The sequence below is a fragment of the Besnoitia besnoiti genome, chromosome II (assembly GCF_002563875.1).
Source record: "Besnoitia besnoiti strain Bb-Ger1 chromosome II, whole genome shotgun sequence".
NCBI lineage: Eukaryota > Apicomplexa > Conoidasida > Eucoccidiorida > Sarcocystidae > Besnoitia > Besnoitia besnoiti.
The window spans coordinates 1232024-1251239 of record NC_042357.1 but is presented as its reverse complement, the minus strand read 5'-3'; the positions used below and the strand labels follow the sequence as shown (position 1 = coordinate 1251239).

The 19216-nt window shown below is 58.3% G+C and overlaps 4 protein-coding genes across 4 annotated transcripts; 3 read left to right on the top strand and 1 right to left on the bottom strand.

Annotated features, from left to right (window-relative positions):
- Positions 1-1870: 1870 nt before the first annotated feature.
- Positions 1871-3518, top strand: BESB_035340 (glycoprotein; the record flags this gene model as incomplete). Its single annotated transcript, XM_029362120.1, has 2 exons — positions 1871-2291; positions 3112-3518. 2 exons carry the CDS (start codon positions 1871-1873, stop codon positions 3516-3518), a joined length of 828 nt encoding a protein of 275 aa, XP_029221085.1.
- A 2440-nt stretch (positions 3519-5958) lies between these two features.
- BESB_035330 (uncharacterized protein) lies at positions 5959-8460 on the bottom strand (the record flags this gene model as incomplete). Its single annotated transcript, XM_029362119.1, has 1 exon — positions 5959-8460. The coding sequence occupies one exon, from the start codon at positions 8458-8460 to the stop codon at positions 5959-5961; it is 2502 nt and encodes an 833-aa protein (XP_029221084.1).
- Positions 8461-12231: 3771 nt separating this feature from the next.
- Positions 12232-13834, top strand: BESB_035320 (uncharacterized protein; the record flags this gene model as incomplete). Its single annotated transcript, XM_029362118.1, has 2 exons — positions 12232-12732; positions 13346-13834. 2 exons carry the CDS (start codon positions 12232-12234, stop codon positions 13832-13834), a joined length of 990 nt encoding a protein of 329 aa, XP_029221083.1.
- Positions 13835-16704: 2870 nt separating this feature from the next.
- BESB_035310 (G-patch domain-containing protein) lies at positions 16705-19010 on the top strand (the record flags this gene model as incomplete). The annotated part of the gene is made up of 3 exons (XM_029362117.1): positions 16705-17494; positions 18184-18422; positions 18630-19010. 3 exons carry the CDS (start codon positions 16705-16707, stop codon positions 19008-19010), a joined length of 1410 nt encoding a protein of 469 aa, XP_029221082.1.
- Between the last annotated feature and the right edge of the window lie 206 nt (positions 19011-19216).

Genomic DNA, 19216 nt, shown 5'->3' with positions numbered 1-19216 from the left:
GACGCCGACGCAAACAAGACATGCCCTTGCGTGGCGCGTGCACACCGTAATTCCAGACGCGCGACGCAGCGCTGGACATGAAAGATGATTGACAGCCCCCCAGTGAACAAAGCGAAGCAGGCAGATCGGGCTGCGCTGAATATTTCTCAAGAAAGAGGCATGCTTTAAGTCTCCCAACGTACCGGAGCGGCCAGATGCAGGCCCCTGCGGCGCGGCGCGGGAGGCGGGCGGCGAGGCAGGGCGCCAGGAGTTTTCTTCTTGCTAGTTCAAGGCACTTTCACCGCAAGACGCCTAACGGGCGAAAAGAAACGAATTTCCTCAACTCATTCGCTTCTACGTGAGAAATCTTCAACACAAACGAAAGATGCACTGAGCCCGCGCCTCGAGAGCTGGCCTGGCGGCGTCCCCCAGCTGTAGCCTATCCGCGGAGGCGCCGCTGGCAGGCGGATTTGCCTGGGCAAACGAGAGACATGATTCAGCACTAGAACATGCCGTTCGAAGTCCGCACTCGCCGATTTTTTCTCGATTTTCCAATGAGCTCAAACCGCGTTCCAGCGACCTCGTTCCCGCTCCTGGACGACCCCACCGGCGAGGAGACAGGAGGGCGCCACGAGAGCCCTCCGCCATCAGGGCAGCGCGTTGTCCGTCTGCAGGCAGCCGCCGCGTCACCGTCTGGGGATATTCTGGAAAATACGCAAAAAATCCGGTCTCCCCAACTGCCTCCATATAAACCTCGAAAACTCCACTTTTCGCTCGCCGTCACTACGCAGAAAACGTTTTGATCTCTGCGCCATTACCCTTCACGCACGCAGCGCCTCTAACCCCCAGAACATGAACATGCTGCGGTGATATCCGTAAGCGGGTATACGTGTATGCAGATACATATATACGCATATGAATATATATTTATGGATAACGCTGCTCCCTACAAATGTTTCTACGTGCGCAGGGTACATCTGTACGCGTGTGCGCCACCGTTAGTAGGAAGTTTCTATCTCGCAAGGACAAGCAGCCGAGGGACCGAAGATGAGCCTGCCAGACATGCAGGGACCTTGTGCGGAGCTTGGAACCCGCCAGCTGCGTGTGCGTTCATCTTCTGAGAAAAAAAGTGTCTCTGTGTGTCTCCCGTTTCCCGCTGTGGCAACATGGAACGGGTCCAGATTCTGCACATCTCGTGAAGGAATACAAACCCTGGTTTGGCCCTGTATCAACTTCGTACGACCGCGCCTACAGATGCGGCAACTCGTGCCCACATACGCTGCATTTTTGCGCGGTTTAGAGTAGCTTTATAGCGCAGATACACGCAAAGTATTTTCACATATTCGCTAGACGTGGGAGGGGCGGTGTGCCGCCTGGTGTCGCTGAGGACCTCCGTCGTGTGCATGCCGCGTGCGTCACGGCGACTGTACTGAACTTTCGCTCGCCCTTTCCTCGCCTTCATGAACTTTATTTGGTGCAGCTGGACGGAGGTGAACACACCGTTGCCGGCGAGAAGACTCGGCTTCGCCGAGCTTCGCCGAGGACGGCCGCGTTGACTTTTCTCTCGAAACTCTCTCGCCTTCCCGCGACTTTGCGCGTGTCTCCGCGCGTGCGGAACAGCGCGGCGCTCAGCGTTGACCGCCAGCGCCTTCTGCGGGGCTCGCATGTGAAAATCGCCCTCTCCTCTCTGTCCTGGGCTCCCGGCGTGCGATCGAAAGAGACTGCGATTGGGCAGAACAAGTTCCTTCGCATCTGCGCCCCCGGTGTGTCGTCTCGCATCTGCTGTCCCCTCTTGCAAGCTTTTTTGTCGCCAGTATTTCTTTTCTCGACTCTCCGTCGTTCGCTTTTTCTCGCAGTCTCCCCGGTTTTTTTCTCTAGTCTCTCCGTCAAAATGGCAGTCTCCTCCTCCGCCCTTTTCCGCGTTTTCGCCTCCAGCAAGGCGCCGCTCGCGACCCCGTTCGCCGTGACAGTGCGTCAGAACCCGAAGGCCTGCAACGTCGCTTCGTTCTCTCAGTTCTCGCGTGCGCAGAGCGTTCGCGCCAGCATGGCGCCGCTCGCCGCGCAGGGCAACGCGCAGCTCCCGGCGCTCTTTGCGACTTCCAAGACTTGGCTCGAGGGCAAGCGCGGCTTCAGCTCGCAGACCGGAGCCGACGTGGCGAAGGATCTTTTGAAAACTATCCAGAGCGAGATCCAGCATGAGCAGTCCACCTACGAACAGGACAACGAACTCACGCAGTTCATCAAGAACTCCGGATGGACGGTCTCCGAGAGCGACAACAACATGATGGTCACCCTCCAGAAGCAAGTCGGAAGTAAGCCGCCAATCACACACAGCCATGCATGCATACGTAATATATATGTATAGATTCATACCAATATATGAATATTATATTACATATGCACATTCATATGTGAATGTTACAGTATATATTCACGTCAATATATGGTTACATATATGCCCGTATTCAGGTTGACTCGTTTGACGGATGCCTGAAGCAAGCGCCTGTGCAGTTAGCTAGGAGACACAGTGGGACGCCGTCTTCCTTTGTTGCCAGAGGGGAGGGCTTATGAGCACCGGGACGCTTCTTGCGGAGGCCCGCGCGGCGAGCACTTTTGTTTCTGCGTCCCGGCAGACGCGACTGCCCCTTCCTGTGGACACAGGAGTGTGTATTTGCATGCATACCTGCAGGTGTAGTTGTAGAACATGTCGAGCTGTCTGTGTTCCCGTGGGACTTGAGAGCGCACATGCTTTCTTGGTGGACGTTTTCTGCGTGAATTTAGCGCAAGGGTGCCTCCTAAGACGCTCTGCCACGTTTGTGGGGCCTTGTCCTGCGCGCGGTTCCTCAGGAGTGCACGGAGACCGATAGATAGCTCTATCCCGTCCTCTCGCACTCGTCCGCATGCATCGACATAGTTATGTCCCTGTGTATTTGTTTCTGGCTCGATATGTCTGAGTGGTGTGCGCAGAACAGACGTACTGCGAAAGGGGGGGGTCCCATTGTTGCGGGAGCTCGAAGCGAGAAGCGGATTTTCGCGGACTGTTCGTCCTTCACAGGTCCGCGCTCGCCAGGGCGTCACTCCAGATACAACGGTCAGGAACGTGTTTGTGAATGGGTTTGTTTCGTTTTTTAGACAAGAAGGTCCTCGTCGAGTTCAGCTGCGTGCAGAGCGCAGAGGCGCCGACTGAGGAGGGGCCGGTGCCGGAGATGTCCGACTTCACGGTAACGATTACGAACCCCGACGAGTCGGGCGTGACTTTCTACTGCAGCACGACTCAGGACGAAGAGGACAAGTTCCGCTACTGCATCGGCCAGGTCCGCTTCTTCAAGAACGCCGAGGAGAAGGAGAGCCTCAGCGTGTACCCGGGCCCGTACTTTGAGGACCTGGACGACTCCTTCCAGCAGGGTCTCGACGACTGGCTCGCCAAGATGGGCGTCGACCCCGAGCTCTGCGACTTCATCGACCGCTTCTCCGTCGACAAGGAGAACCGCGAGTACCTCGGTTGGCTGAAGAAGCTCGCCCACTTCGTCGAGAACTAAACTGACTGCGCGTCGCACTGTCGACGAAAGAGCCAAGACGCCTCCACTCGACGCATACGGACTGCCGGGGGCATCACCTCCGTTTGCCTACCTAGGTTCACGCATAAATACCTACTCATGTATGCATGTCGACGCAGGTGCCTGGCCGCGCGCGCATGCACACGCCTGGATGCACGCAGGGCGCAGGCTTCGGGGAGAAAGTCGCGGTGTGTCGGTCTCCGAGTCTGCAGCACCGCGACCCGCCTAAGGGTGTGGGCACGCGCGTCGGCGCAGCCCCTGGCGGGTGATCCGCGTTTACAACACATGCGTCTGTGATGTGTATGCATGCGTGTGTTTTTCCGGCATGTTCATTCTGCTTGGGGTCGGCTCACCAGCTTGCGGGGTTGCGTGCCGTGCAGAGGAAAACTGGAGACGCGGGGGCCGCTGCCTGCGCTGCCCGGCGGGAGGCCATGAAGCTCGTGGCTGGAGTCGCCTGACAGAAACGCGAGAGTGCGTGTGCGGCAGCCGCGCGTAGAGCTTTCTTTTCGAGTGTGTTTCGTTGTATATTTCTGCTTCCTCGTCGCCGCGGAGGACCTACCACGGGAACGTGGATTGACTGTCGTTTCGAATCAAACAGAGACCTTGAACTCACGCACCATCTAGACGAGCGAACCGCGGAAAGCCCAGGCGGGAGTTTCGCAGCCCGCGTGAGGTAGCCATTTCGCCGGCGGAAAGCAACAACTGGCAGCAGCTTGTGTCACAGCGGGATCGCCCATATTTACATGCCACACAGTCATGCACTCTGAGCACCAGTGGTTTGCCCCTGAGCCCGCTGACGGACGGGGGCGCGTCCTGTGGAGACACCCACAGATCGATGCCAAACGTACTGGGCTTCCTCCTGTGACAGATGTGCTGACAGGCGGGAATGTCTCGGTGCAGTCTGCCGATGGGAACGAGAAGATGATGCTCTCGAGCTCGATGATGGGACTTCCTACGGTCAACGCCACGATTTACGCATGCACGGCGCACACGCACGAGGCAGACGGCTTGTGATGCTGAGGAATCTCCACTTGTTGCCTCGAGGCGGTATGACTACGAAGCCGTCGACGCAGCATTCGCTGACGGAGCACAAATATGCATCAGTGTCTGGCGAGTCGTCGACGGGCGCGCGGCCAGCTGTGTGCCCACGCTGAGGCACCCTCTGTTCAAACTCGTTAGCGGCTAGACTTCAGTCTGACAGCACGGCGAACGGCGACTCAACTCGCCAGATACGAGGCTGCAGTCGCAGTTTGTCGCCTTAAGTAGGGGCCTGTTACGGTGTACGCGGCGGAAGGGAGGGGCACCGCCACCTGGCAGTTCGCTGCGGCTACAGCAGCTCGTGTATGTATCTAAAGCTGTTCTCTTCTTTTCCTCGTGGTTGCAGGCTTCAAACAGTGTGTTTCCTTCGGTTCAGAAGCGCGCACGGAGGCGTAAAAATCGCGCATTTCGAATATCGACATGCCAACAGCCAGCCGGACCAAGCACGTCGACGTTTAGAACGAACACGCACAAACGTTGGTGTGCTCGGCTGTCTTCGACTTGCGCCGCACGGTTGTCGGGTGCGGTTCGCCGGCATGTCTTTGTTAAAGCACTGTTGACAGTCTCTCGTCCCGGTATTTCCTATCCCATGTCTGTCACATGCACGCGGAATGAGTTGAGGCTAAGCACTCTTCAGTCAGCAAGCACGGCACAAAAAAACTGTTCAGCAAGGCGCGTTCAACACGATCTGCTGCGTTACCCCCTTTCTGCCCTGCGAGAAAATCTCGGAAAACTTTGACGTATCTGCACACCACGCAGCAATCACGGTGACTCTTCCGTCTTCTCCATAAAAAAACATATACGCGTAAGGCGCGAGGAACATTCCTGCGGCCACCAGACGGCCGCCCCACAAGACGTCGCAAGTAAAAAGTATATCCATCCATATGGGCATATATACATACATATATACATGCATATAAATATATATGTGTAGATAAATAGGTATATATATTACAGGCCACGGCGGCCGAACCCGTTGGAAGACACAGCAGCAACCGACACTGGCTGCATACATCGTGCGTACAACTGGACGATATACAGATGTAAATAAATATGCCAGGAGAGAAGTAGGGGACAGGCCCACTTCCTGGCGATTCCTCTCGACGCCGAGGGTGGGATGAGTCTCGAATTGTCGGCGCCAGAAGACGGCATCCACCTGGGTGCCAGAGCACCCTAAAGGCCCCCCCTTCCCACCGCCCCCCGAATTGGAGGATACGTCTGTTTCTCTGCCGACTTGGAGGCCCGAGTTTGGAGCCTTCGCAGCACGCATCCCCTGCACATGTCACTGCGGCGCGTATACGGAAGCTTTCTGCGATAAAAGCGACGGCGACGCTGTCGTATACCGACGATTCCGGCGCTGTTCGCCCATCGGCGTCTGCAGCGCTCACCACTGGAGCACGGCGCGGCACTCGTCTTCAGTCAGTCCACACATTTCGTCTTCGGCAACGTTCGTCTGGTCGGGCTTTTCCTCAAGGTACTGGCGGAGATACGGCAAACCGCCGTAGATCTCCTCAATCAGCTGCTCACACGTTCCCCGCGGAACCAAGCAGGACCAGCCGTCAGAGACGAGAGGCCAGACACTCGCGTTTCTTTCGCTGGACAGGGACGCGCCTTTCTTCTTGGTCTTCGGCACAGGCTGACCTGCGACTGAGCCTGACTCGAGCTCTGCGGCCTTGTCCCTCTCCGGAGACTCCGCTGTGGAGCCGTCGGACCCCTTGCAGGGGCGCGCCGCGGTCGTCTCTTCGCCCTCCAGGCGCGCGCGGGCTTCTTTCGGCGGCATGAGCCGGGACGCCCAGAGTTCACTGACTGAGAAAAACCGCAGAAATGCCGCCCCTCCTCGCGGCGACGTCTCGTTTGCCGGTGGCTGAGAACTGCCGCAGACGTCCTCCTCGGAGCGCGCCCCACAGCTGTCTCTCTCCTTGCGAGAGGCGGCGCCTCCGCCGGCTCTCCCCTCGGGAAGAAAGCGCTGCCTGCAGTTGCACATGCGCCACTGGGGCCCGAAGCCTGCGTCGACGTGAAGCTGCGGCTGTTCGCCAAGTTCTTTATGGCGAGTGCCTCCTCCGCTCGCCGCGTCTGCGGCTCCGGGCTCCGGCGGCGGCTGCAGGGGTTCGACGTGGCGCAGAAAACCCATCTTGGAGGGCGCAGCCAGGAGGAAAAGCGCCTGGCGCGGCCAGAGCAAAGTGTCTTCACACACAGCAAACACGCTCTTCATGGGAGCGGGCGGAACGACGGCGTCGTCGCTCTCGTCTTCAAAGATTCGCAGGCTCGCCGCGACGGCCTCGAGGTCGCTCCCGGGCGCTCCGACACCGTTCTCTCCGTGCTTCGCGCCGGTCTTTTGTCGCTTCTTGGCGCGCTTCGTGCCTGGCCTCGACAGCGGCGGCGGCTGGATGTCGGGGAGCTTGAGGGCCTCGATGATGAGGCGCGGAAGAAAGGCTTGGAGGAGCAAGCGCGTAGACCGCGCAGAGAGACAGGGGAGACACCACAGCGCTGAGATCTGCCTCTCGTTGTTGGAGTAGACCTCGATCAACGCCCCACACACAATCACTCTGCGTACGCGAGGAACAGGCGGCGGAAGAGGAGCAGCATGTGAGGCAGACTCTGTCGCGCCGGTTGCGGTGGTGACTCCGTTCCTCGGAGAAGACGCATCCTCTGCACGTCCACCTCCCACCGCGCCAGGGCCCCCGTTACACAGAGGGGGCGAGCCTTCTTCGGCTGGCTTGGCTGAGGTCTGGCCCTGTTCGAGGAAGCTCGCGTCTTCCGCCGGCGGAATGTACTTCTCAGAGAGAAGGAGCACCCAGCAGCCCGTGAAGCCCTCGGCGAGGAGGGACTTTTGGATTTCGTTGATTTTGTCCTCTCCCCCCGCGAGGGGTTCGCCTTCCTCTTCGCAGAAGACGCTTTTCTGTGACTCCCCGTCATGATCCTCGACGTCATCGTCGCGCGTGGAATACCGGTCGTTCTCCATCGCCTCATCGCCGCAGTCGCAGCCCCCCGACCCGCCGTTTCTCTTCTCCGGCGAAAGGCCTTTGTCGCTGGCCTCGTTCTGCGGCGCGGGCGCGGCCCCCCCCTGCGGAGGTCTGCAGCTCCGCGGCCGCAAGAAAGAGGGCAGACACCGGTTCCGCGGAGGCTGGGTGGCCGTGTTGTACTGCGTGCGCGTGAAGGAGAGGTTCTCAGCCACGCGGTCGTGGAGCATGACTCGCATGTTCATCAGCTGCTCCTGTCGCAGTTTCACGGCTTCATCTTCGGGTCCTTCCTCCGCCGCCTTTCGGTGACCCCCGGAGGCCCCTGAGGCCTTGCGTCCGCCCCCGCCCTTGGGGAGCTGCGCGCTCCCCCCGTTCTCCTCTGGCGACGCAGTGACCGGCCAGACGCGCAGATAGAGACGGTGCCGCGCGTAGAAGTCGTCTGTGACGGCCTCGAGTGCAGCTCTCTGCTCCTTCGCCCAGCACGGCAGCGGAGGAAAAGTGAACGCAGACGACAGGCTCACGGGGTCACCTCCCTTCCTGTCGTGGCTGGAAGGCGCTTCACCAACAGTCGCCCCTCCGCCAGGCGGAGACGACGACTCGGTCTTTCGCTGCTGCTTCTTCATGGCTCGACTCGCCCCGGCCGCAGTCGAATGGGTGCTGTGGACGCCGTGATTCTGTCCTGCGCTGGAAGAGTGCCCGCCGCCCCCCATAGCCGCTTGCGCACTGACCTCCGCGCCCTCCTGCTGCGTGGCTTGCCACGGTACGCCAGTCGATGTCTTCGCAGGGTTCAAGCCCTTGAAAGGGTCGCCGCGACTCGCGCTGCTGTCGTCATTGAGCTCAGCCAGGTCTACAGGGACCCTGTCTGCTGTCGCCTCGCGGGGTGTCTCAAGGTTGTTTTCTCCCCTCTGCTTGCCTCGCTTCACCATGCCTGATGGGCGGCGAGCCGAGACACGCGCGGCAACGGAAGGCGAGAAGAGCGAGAGACAGGCGGCTCACCCGGCGCGGGGGGACATTGGCAGCAGGGACGCGGCTGTGTCCGGGGGATGGCAAGGATTCACTTGGAAGATGTTACTTTTTCTCTCCGCAGACGGGTGTACACAGGCGCGGCGCCAGCAAGGGGAAAGGGCGGAGCACGCGGGACAGACGGGGTCACCAGGTCCGCGAGAGCCTTGCTCTTGAGTCTCCCTGAGGACCTGCGCTGCCGGCTCTCGCAAAGCTCCAGGCAACCCTGCAGGAGCCACACAGACGTTTCACGTTCGGGCAAGAACTCGACGAGGCGGCCGTCGCTGAGGAGCGGCGGAGCTAGGGAACGCCGAGCTCGGCACCGGGGTGAAGTGCTTTTTGAGCGAAGCAACTCGTCTCGGTGCGAGACAGACGAGGAGAGGGAAGAGGAGGCGCGGGCAAAAACGAAAATCTCCCCGCGTGTGGAGTGAAGAAAGGCAGCTCGGAACCCACCTACAAGGACGGGCCGCTGCAGGTCATCGTCCTCTGCGTTTGCTGGCTACAGCAGGCAGATGGCGGCAGCGGAGGCCACCCTGCTCGCGCGCCCGGATTTCTGTCAGTGTCTCTGGTCTTGTTCGCAAGAATGCGGCATGCAGGGTTTTTGAGTCCCGCCTGCCGCAGTTTTTGAGCACTTCCGGCGTTTTTCTGCGCCGGAACGGCACGTCTTGTCCTGTGCTCCGCGGACTTCGCGTAGTTGGGTTATGCGCGGCGAAGAATGGAGACAGCGGAGAAAGAAGAGAGCTGGCGGAAAAGTGCAGCGAGGAGCGAGGCATTCGCTACGGCCCGCCAACTTGGGGCAGCGACAATTGAGGCTCACTCTGTCGGGCTCCCGCGCTCGCCGTGTGGACGTCGCACGCGAAAAGAGAGCGGCGCGGCGGCGGCGGCCTATTCAACACCCGGGGACTGGGCACATGAAGAGGCAGAGATGGATGGACGGTTTTTGTTCCTGCTGCAAACTGACCCCCAGAAAGTGCAGATGCGCACCGCCGCAGACGCCTTCTCCGCAAGGTGCGCGCCTGATGATGACGAAGCTCCCGCGCCGCCGTGGCGCACTCTGCCTTCGCACTGACGGCGCGGACGACGATTGCTGCGAGTCAGTCCTCCTCCCCACCTTCCTCCTGTTGAGAAAGGTGGCGGGCGCGGAAGGAAAACGGAAGGCGTCGTCGCAAGGCCAAGTTCGAGAGAGTGCTGGCGAAAACGAGACGGGAACCGAGCTGGCTTTCCACGAGTTGAGTCCTTGAGCTAAATAAGAAGCTCGCGCGCTGATCCTCGTTTGTGAGCGCGACTAACGGTGCGCCCGACCGAAGTCGAGGCGCCACGCGGTTGTGCCACAGGGGGCGAGGGGGGTACCGGACCCCCCCACCCCCCTCCAGAACGCCGGAACTTGTGAATCTTCGCCATCCAGACACCACGGTCTGCGACTTGTGGCATTGCGCTTCTGCCAGCGATAAAGCGAGGCACAACTTTACAGACCCGTGGGAAGCCGGCGCGAGCCTGGCTCCCCCGCGGCCCCCCTTCCCAGAGTGGTACTGGCAGCTCATTTTCGCGGGCACACTAGCACTTAACACCTTTTCGGCCCTCCCCAGTTTACTCGAAACGGTGCTCAAGAAGAAAATGAGGCACCCCACTGGTCGCTGTGCGCCTCGCCGGGTAAAATCTAGGCGCGGCAGGTGAGTTGTCAGGGGTCGCAGCCGCGCGCTGAGACTTCAACGAACAGCGCTCCACGAACCCCCCGGCGCAAGAACGGGGAAAGAAGAGGATCGCATATGTCTCCATTCTCAAACAGAAGCCACTCTTAGTGGCTTGTGGCCTCAGCGAGAGACTGACTGCGGTTGAGCGCTACGATGGTAGGAGGCTTATCCCCCAGGACTCGGATCGGCACCTAGACAGTCGATAGTCCCCTTGCCCGCAACTACACTCAGTAGTGTAGCTAACCACGTTCTGAATGCGTTCAACATTCAGTAGTTATGCATTCTGGAAGCCGCGTGCCCGAGGTTTCAGAATCGGGTTCAGAACATGGAGGGGCATGCCACCGGATGAGCCCGATTTCGGGAGCCGTCTTCGGGAAGCTTCGAAGCAAGAGCCCACAAGCTCAAAACGAATATTCGTAGGAAAAGAGTGAGGAGCGATTTTTCTAACGATGATGAAAGCGACACAGCGAGCCTTCTGCAGGTCATTACTCTTGTATTGCAAACTGTATCGCCGCCCACAGCCACGGTCATCGGCAAGGGGCCACAGTGTCGGTAAACCCCAGGAGAGCAGTGAAGGCAGTCGCCAGGTTCCTAGAGAGCTGATTCGGAGAAATTGAAGCCCTACATCTCTAACGGGGTCCCCCTCCACCTTCACATGAATAATCTATGGGTAGTTCGTGGATATGTTGTAAAGAGACCGCGGTTCTGGGGCGACTTTGGTGAAGGCGATATCTGAAGGTCCCGGGTACAGAGGAACAGGAGTATCTTCTGCAGAGTTACCGGCACCACATGCCCCATCAGATGCAGTTTTCATTCTGTCGTTCTATCCGGGAGGCACTCGCGCCACCGGCTTAATCTGGCACATGATGCTGGCATACAACGGATTGTATGCACGATTGCAATCCGCGCGTCAGAAACAACGTCGGCCTGTGTGAAGTACGAACTTTGGTTCAAGCCTCACACTCTGTCGCTTGAGAGGGCAAGACAACAGCATGACTAGTGTTTGCTCTTAGAATTGTTTGTTGGGTAAGAGGAGCAAATGATGCCCGAGCAAGGGGAGAGAGAGGAGAACTGGCTGAACACGATGCAGACAACGAGGATGGGCGCAGGTCACCTCCAAGGGACGCAAGTGTCACCTATCGAAGAGTGAGCACACAGTGCTCGCGTCTACAAAGAAACATGCGTTTTGAAGATCAAGCTGCCACCACCGCCTGAACGAACCTGCAAACAGCGGTCCTCACTCACCTGCTCTTCGTCACCAACGCAGCTTTCCACGAGGTCATAAACCCCCTCCCGAGTCCCCGCTCGCGGTAGTGTCGTTCCGGCAGGTTATCTAGACCGTTGTCTGCTTCTTTCAGAGTCGCTGATAGACAACGTACCCGAAATCCTGTTACAGATGACAGAGCCCTGGCTTTGTGGGTGCAGAAAAATGTAAGGACAGCGACAAACACTTACAGCCGACTGCAGCCTTGAGTCTGCGCAAAGAGCGCGGGCGTGCGGTCATTACAGCGCGTACACAGCGGGGAAAAGAACCCAAATGGACCTGTATGCCTCCGGGAAATGAGAAGGCGAGGACTACGATTAATTTCACTCATGTAAATGAGAAGATTTACCGCTCGACTACCCGCTCAGATGTGCATTCTTGTTGGCGGCCGTCTTCTTGCCTCCCGGCCCCCTATCCTGTTAAGACCAGCCGAATCGTGCGATGCTCGGCGCGGTACGCGGTGTTCCTTTTTCTCGTGGGACGTTACGAGGATCGTGTTCGGTTGCAAGCTTAATTTCCGCCGTCACTGATGACTGCCGACACTTTCGCGGCATATTCCGACCTATCTTGCATTTCTGTAAGCCGTAATCCGTTCGATTCCCTGCTGGCTCGTCGCCTTGTCTGGGAGCGGACGTGCGTCCTGGGGCGCCTAGCGAGCGAGCGTCTTCCACGTTTTCCTCTTCCTTTTCTACTCTTCCTTTCTTTTTTTGCATCTCGCTTTTCCGTACGACGGGGGCAAAATGCTGGATCCTACTGACAACATGGATGACTTCTACAACGACACCTCCGCGCCTGCCGGGGCCCAGCTCCCCCCGCCAGCGCCTCACCTCGCCTCTGCGTCAGCGCCCTCCGCCGCCTTTCCCTCGTCTTCTGCGCGTCCTCTTGCGGCAACTGCTCTCTCTTCCAATCCTATAGGCCGCGGAGGCGAGGACGGACCTTTTACGATGCATCCGAAGGCCTGCGGTAGTCCGCACTTTGTCGAGAACCCGCTGGCGAGAACGGGCAGCGGAGACGAGAAATGCAGAAGAGACGAGGGCTCGCTTCGCGGTAGTATCGACTCTGCAAATCCTCTCACGGTGGCGCAGAGCGGAGGCGCGGGAGGCTCGCGAAACATCCGAACTGCTCCCCAGACCCAGGAGGCCTTCCCCAGCCTCCACGGCGTTGTCAGCGGGAAAATGGGCGATGGCGGCGGCAGCACGCTCGGCGCACCGCAGCAGCGACCACAATTCTCTGTTTCCCAGGTGATCAAAACGCATTCTGCGTACTATGCGCATTTGCGCGGGAGCAGCAAGATCGTTGTTCTTCTCCGCTGTTTTTTTGGCTGGACGGCCATGCCGATAGTGCATAGGCGGATGTGGAGGCGCGGCGTCCTTGTAGAGCGCGCCCAACGTAACGGGACTAGCCTCGTGCACTTAACATCGGTATATACGTAGGGCCACGTACGAAGGCGACTCAGAGGGCAAGCTCTGCGGCGTTGACTTGAAAATGCCGATAGGCGGCAGGATCCCTCTGGGTCTGCGATTGAGTGAGACCTGCGATATATATATATATATATATATATAGAGAGAGATATATCTATGTACGTATACGTATGCATTATTCGCGGGTGTGGCTGTCACTCCTTTACATCCAAGCAAGACTCAGGCTGGCAGCCACATACAGATACGCCCGTGTACTTTGCGCAATATCTGTTTCTGTCGATACGGTGTTGCCCCCTCTGCCCGTTCGTTGCCCCTGCACACATGCGCTCTTGAGTCTTCATATGCATCAGCCGTGCCAGGCCTGCGCGTTGCTGAGAGGGGAGGCGTTCCCATTTTTCATTCTTCTTTTCCCCTGCGTTTGCTGCGCACACAGCTGCAGGCGGCCTATCGCTACGTGCAGCACAGCCTCTTGTCGAAGGCGGTCTCGTGGACGGAGTTCGTGCACATTCCCTCTTTTCAGAAGCCGGCGACGGGTGCGACGGCAGTGGATCGCGTGGAGCGCAACCTGCGGTATTTTTACATGAACTACATCATCATCTGCTCGGTGCTGGCCGTGGTTGCTGCGCTTCTGAACCCAGTCGTGCTTGTCATCGGCGGCGTGTTTGGCGGCGCCGCGTTTCTCGCTGGCTTCAAAGGCGACAACACACTCCGCATTGGGGACACGGTGCTGCCGGTGAAGACCTTCCGATTCACCTGCTTGGCGGTCGCCGCGCTCACGATTTTTCTTGTTGCCGGCCACATCGTCGTCAGTCTCTCTCTCGGCTGCGCCCTCATTGTGATGCTGCATGCCTCTTTGCACATCGGCGTCTCCTACGAACAGATTGCACAGCACTCGGCTTGCAGCCCCGAATTCGACGTGTGAGACACGCGAGGCGAGAGACTGCCGAATGCACGAGGTAGACGCATGCGAGAAGTCTGTGGCGGGGATCTCGGCTCTTCGCGCGTGTGACGAAATCGTATGAAGCGGGGGGCTGAAGGAAGAGGAGGCTTGCTGCAGCCTTCGCGCGAGGTTTCGGGCTTATCCTCATATCCGTAAGGTTTTCATTTAGTGCGTATATTCATGCACGCATGCGGTCGGAGTGGCGCGCGGCGTGCGCGTGGAGGCCCGTACGCCTGTGTGGAGTTCGGAGGCGTGGAGTTGACATCGCATTGCAACATTTTCTCTGTAAAGCCTAGTGAGGATTCTTGCGCGAGGTACCGGACGGCAAGTAGAGAGGTAGATTGAGGCGGGGAGGCGTGTGTGTCTCTCAAAACGACTCGGATGTAGGGCGTCTACCGAGAAATCATACAAAGGACGACGGATTTTCGCTTCCTCAAGCGAAGAAAACAACGGAAACTGACACAGCTGACTACTGTCAAACGTGGGCCCTTTCGCCTGGTTCGTTTTTTTGAGGAAAGATGCCGAAAAGGAGGAGAATTGACGAAGTGCCTGTTGTGAACGTGGGCTGAAAGACGACGCACGCCTTCCCCATTGGCAGGGTTTTATTTTGACTTTTTTTCCGTCTCGCTGTTTCAGCCGTTCTTTTTCCTTTTGAATTTTTTTTTTTGCGTTCTTCTGTCCCCAATGGTAGACTATCTTTTGGCTGTTTCCGTCCCTAAAAATCGCCAGACGACGCTCAGGAGCACCCCACAATTTCGTTTCCTCTGGTTCGCCTCTACACGTAGCCATGTGATAGGTTCGCCCTGTCTTTGCATTCACAGCTGTGGAGGCTTGACGCCTCTTTCAACTCATCTGCTAGAGAGCCTACGGCGCAGCGAGAGGGCAGATTTCCAAATTAAAAACACAATCAAGTCCCTGCGGAGTGGCTGCCTGTGTGACCTGGCCTATCAACCTGGCGATCTCCGCCTCTGCGACAAGACCTGCCTTTCAGTTTAAAATTCGGCGGACCTCCACGCATCCGCTTGTTCGCACTCCAGGCGCGTGTGCGGCCAAATGATTTACTCCTCTCAACGCGGGAATCACGCGGGAAACCCTCGACCTGGACCCGGGCCCTTCGCATATTCGCGTGCAGCCCTCTGCCGAGGCGCGCACCATGTTGCTTCTCAGCCTCGCTTCACCCTCTGGTGACGCGGACATCTTTCGACGCCTCTACGGAGAGACACGCGAGTGCGGAGTTCAACATCCAGGCCGCGACGACAACTGACTCGAGGAGCCCCGCTCGTTCGCACACATATGCGCATACCTACGCGCCTAGCACAGCCCCTTCTCATGATCTTCCGAATCTTGACCAACACCCTCTTGGAAGGCGATCTCTGAGTGACCTGCTGGTCTGTGAGGGCATCCGTTGTCGCAGCGGAGCCTCAATCCACAGCTGAGCAAAGGGTCTTCTTCCCCTTGAGTTCAAGTACTCGTTCACCGAATGCGTCTTCTACAGACGCCAAAAATACACACGTGCAGGTCGTATATATGGGGACCAGCGCCTTTATGAAGAGTTGCAGACGTTCGTCCCATCCGTTGGGGCACGTAGTTCATAAATATCAAAGACGTAAAAGGCGCAGCCTCATCCGCCACGTTTCCTCATCGGTCGCTTGGAGTACAGCTCCAGCAGTAGGAGCATGCATGCAAGTGCGACTCCAGGCAGAGTTCGGGCCTGACTGTTAGACATCTGAACAAACGCGGATTCCTTGCTAGCTGGGCGTGCCCATCTGAGTTTCTTTTTGTCAGCGTTCTCTGCGGATGCCTGCTTTTCTGTTCACGCGCATCAAAAGGAGCTTCACGGCCCGCGCCGGCTTCGCCGCACCACTCCGAATATTTTCGAAGCCGGATCTCTTGAATCGTCGGTCCGCATTTCACGGCCAGGGAAGAAAGGAAAATGAATTTTTTCTTGACGCGGCGAACGAATTGCATTACTCTCTTTTTCAGAGCCAAGCAGGAGAGTCTAGAGAGGCTGCCGAGGCGGTTTTCATGTAGCGTAACCCGTACCGCTGTCGTTGCCGTTCGCGCCTCAGGGGCCGGACGCTCTCGCTCTCCCAAGAAGGTAAGCATCGTCTTCGTTTTCCCCCCTCTTCTCTCGCCTTGTCTGGTCATTCAGCCTTCAAAACCTGTCGCACGGCTGTTCTGAGGCATGTCATTCGCTCCCGGTTTCGTTCTGAGTATCCTGTGTGTCTGTCGAGGCGACGCGTCTGCGAGGCTGCGCAGAAGAGGAGTCTCGTTTCACTGGCTGAATAGATCCATTCACGTATGATAGGGACGCTTGCAGCACGCAGATGTCCCGTTGGACGGATGTAGAGAGTTCCTTGCTCGCTGCGAACGTCTCTCTGTTTCCCTCGAGCTCTCCATCCCGGCATATGTAGTTCATCGTCGGAGAGGCGTCCTTTTCCTTCGCTCCTCCGCTGCTTCCTCTCTCTCTTCACCATCTGTCTTTTTCCGCCTTTTTCTCGTATTTGACGTGTGGTTGGGCCGCTTGCGGCTTCTCGGTTTCGTTTTCATTTTGTTTTCGACTGGCTCTGCGTTTTATTCTCCTCTTCGGTCCTTGTCACGGTCTCCCCGTTCTTCTCGCGCCTAGATTTCGTCAGTCTCGCGTCACCTGACGCGTCTCACGCGGCGTCAAGCTCTGTCTACGCCCCGCGGGTGTTCACTCATATCTCACCAACCCTCACGCTTGAGGCCGTCTGACCGTGCCCAGCCCCCCGCCCCCCCCTTGGTTTTTGCGAGAGTCGTTTTTGACCTTTTTTCCCTCTGTGCTTCCCGTGGCTTTGCCTCTCGGATTGGCTTCGTCACGTGATCGCACCATGCTGGACTCCCTGTACGGCGACCTGCCGCCGCCGTCGAAAGACGATGGCGGGCCTCCTAAGACGGCCTCGCTGCTCGGGTCGCTCTACGACGACCTCGACGACCCTCCCGCCACGTCGTCCTCTTCTTCCTCCTCGTCTTCTTCCTCCGCGCCGTCTTCTTCGTGGGCTGCGCAGCGGCTGCAGCTGCTCACGCCAGCGGTCGTGCGCAAGCAGACGCTGGCTAAGTCGACCGGCGGAGGCGCTTCGCAGGCCTCCGCGACCCAAACGAGCTCCGGCAAGCCCCTGCTGGACGTCGCCGCGGTCGCAGCGGCAGCGAGTGCAGCTGCTGCGGCCGTCGCCGCGCAGCTCAAAGCCGTGAAGAGCGAAGCCTTTGCGGGCGACAAGGCCCGCGGCGCGCTGCTCCTGCGCGGCGGCGGAGACAAAGAGCGGGAGGGTGCAGACAAGGCCGGGCTCGGCGCGGCCTCCGAAGACCAACCGGCGAGTGCTCTCGCATTCTTCGCAGGGGTTAAGAAAGAAGAAGAAACGAAGAAGGGGATGTTCGCGCTGGGCGGCGACCTCGCAGGCAGAGACGGGAGCGAAGGTGCGTTTGTGGGCAAGGAGCAAGAGGATGGAGGCTCTGCTGAAATCGGCAAGATGAAGGACGAATACGACCCCGGAAATCCCAACGACTACAGCGCAGTGTATCGAGAGAGAATCAGAAAGCAGCAGAGGGAGGAACTGGAGCGACTGAGGCAGCAAGAGCTCGAAAAACAGAGAAGAGAAAGAGAGAACGGGCCGGCTGGTGCAGGTGAGAAAAAACGGAAATCGTGTTGAGAAAGACACCAAAATGCGCTCGGCACGACTTTGTTGTCTTCCTCTCTTTTGGTTCCTATTTACGCATCTGCGCACGGTGTCAGTACACACATTTTCTTTGAGAGGAGAGATACCATACGTTGGCATTCGTGACATTTTAGACGCGTAGTCATGCAAGCTGCATTCTCTTCTACACACACAAGAGTGCCCTCGGGTTTAGGCTGTGATTTGCGTCTTCACTTAAAGTACTCACGCTTTTCGCGGCAGTTCCTCGTTGGCATCTGTATGCTGCATACGTACACATTCCGCCATCCGCTCCTGTGTGTGCGTCACCCCCCGTACTTTTCTTCTCTCAGCGTGGACCGCCCAGTGTCTTTCTTCTGTTTCTTTGTCTGCCTCTGCGTGCGAGTCGAGGACCTCCCTTGCATTTTAGCGCTTCCCTCCGCACAACTCCATGGTGACGCGCCTATTCTCTAGTCGGGGGCTTTGATGGTGCGCGCCTGCGTGTCTCTTCACTGAGGCGCTTTCGGCACTCCTTGCCGTGTTGCTTTCTTGTTCTTCCCCGCACCTACGCGCGTCCTCTTAAGACTTTCCTGTCGACGCACTTTTCAGGGTTTAGGGTTTAGCAGATATGAAAGAGAGCTGTTCCGACCTCGAGCGGTGTATGGAGTTTTCTCTGCTCAGGTTCTTCGCTCTCTGGCGTGGCCTTCGGCGATTCGCCGTCGACGCCCAGCGCACCGGTCGCTCCCCCTGCGCCTCCGGCGCTTCCTTCGTACATCGATCCCGCGAAGAAGTCTTTCGCCGCGCGCATGATGGAGAAGATGGGATGGAAGCACGGTGAAGGTCTCGGCGTCAACAAACAGGGTATCACGGCGCCGCTGGTCGCGAAGAAAACTGCCATGCGAAGTGGTGTCATTGTTCAGGTACGCTGCTTTGTAAGGGCCTCTTCCCGGGGTCAGCTACTCTTGCTGCGTATCCACTCACTGTTGTGCATAGGTATACCTGACACATGTAGGCGTGTGTTGAAGGATCAACGAACCCAGCGGTGCGAGACAGCTTGTTTTATGTGTGTTTTGTCGGTGTTGTCGCGATTCGAAACGCCCCATCTTTGTCGCCTGCGGATGCACCAGGGAGCCGAAGTCGTGGCGGCGGCGGCGCAGGCGCGTGCGCAGTTCAATCGGCCGCCGACGCGCGTGTTGCTGCTTCTGAACATGGTCGGGCGAGGCGAAGTAGATGAAGACTTGAAGGACGAAACGGAGGAAGAAGCGGCCAAATTCGGCAACCTCCTGCAGGTGAAGATCGTGGAGGCTCCCGAGGCGCCCGACGAAGAGGCTGTGCGAATTTTCTGCGAGTACGAGCGCAAAGAAGAGGCGACTCGCGCGTTCATGACCATGAATGGCCGCGTCTTCGGCGGCCGGACTGTGAAGGGCAAGTTTTACTGCGAAGAACGCTGGGAGAAAAACGACCTTCTCCCGAACCCCGAAGAGGAAGCAGACAAGCCGCTCGACTAGATGGGGGGAGGGGGAGGGAGGGGGGAAGGGGGAGGGGGAGTCTTCTCGTCTCTTCTGCCCCGAGAGATCGTCCAACGTCGAGCGCGGGGCGCCAGACTGCGGCGGCAAGCGTCTGCGGAGTGGTCAGCAGACGCTGAAAGAAGATGTAATCAAGAGCGTTCAATGAGTCAAACTCACTGAGGAGGGAGAGAATATCGAAACCCAAT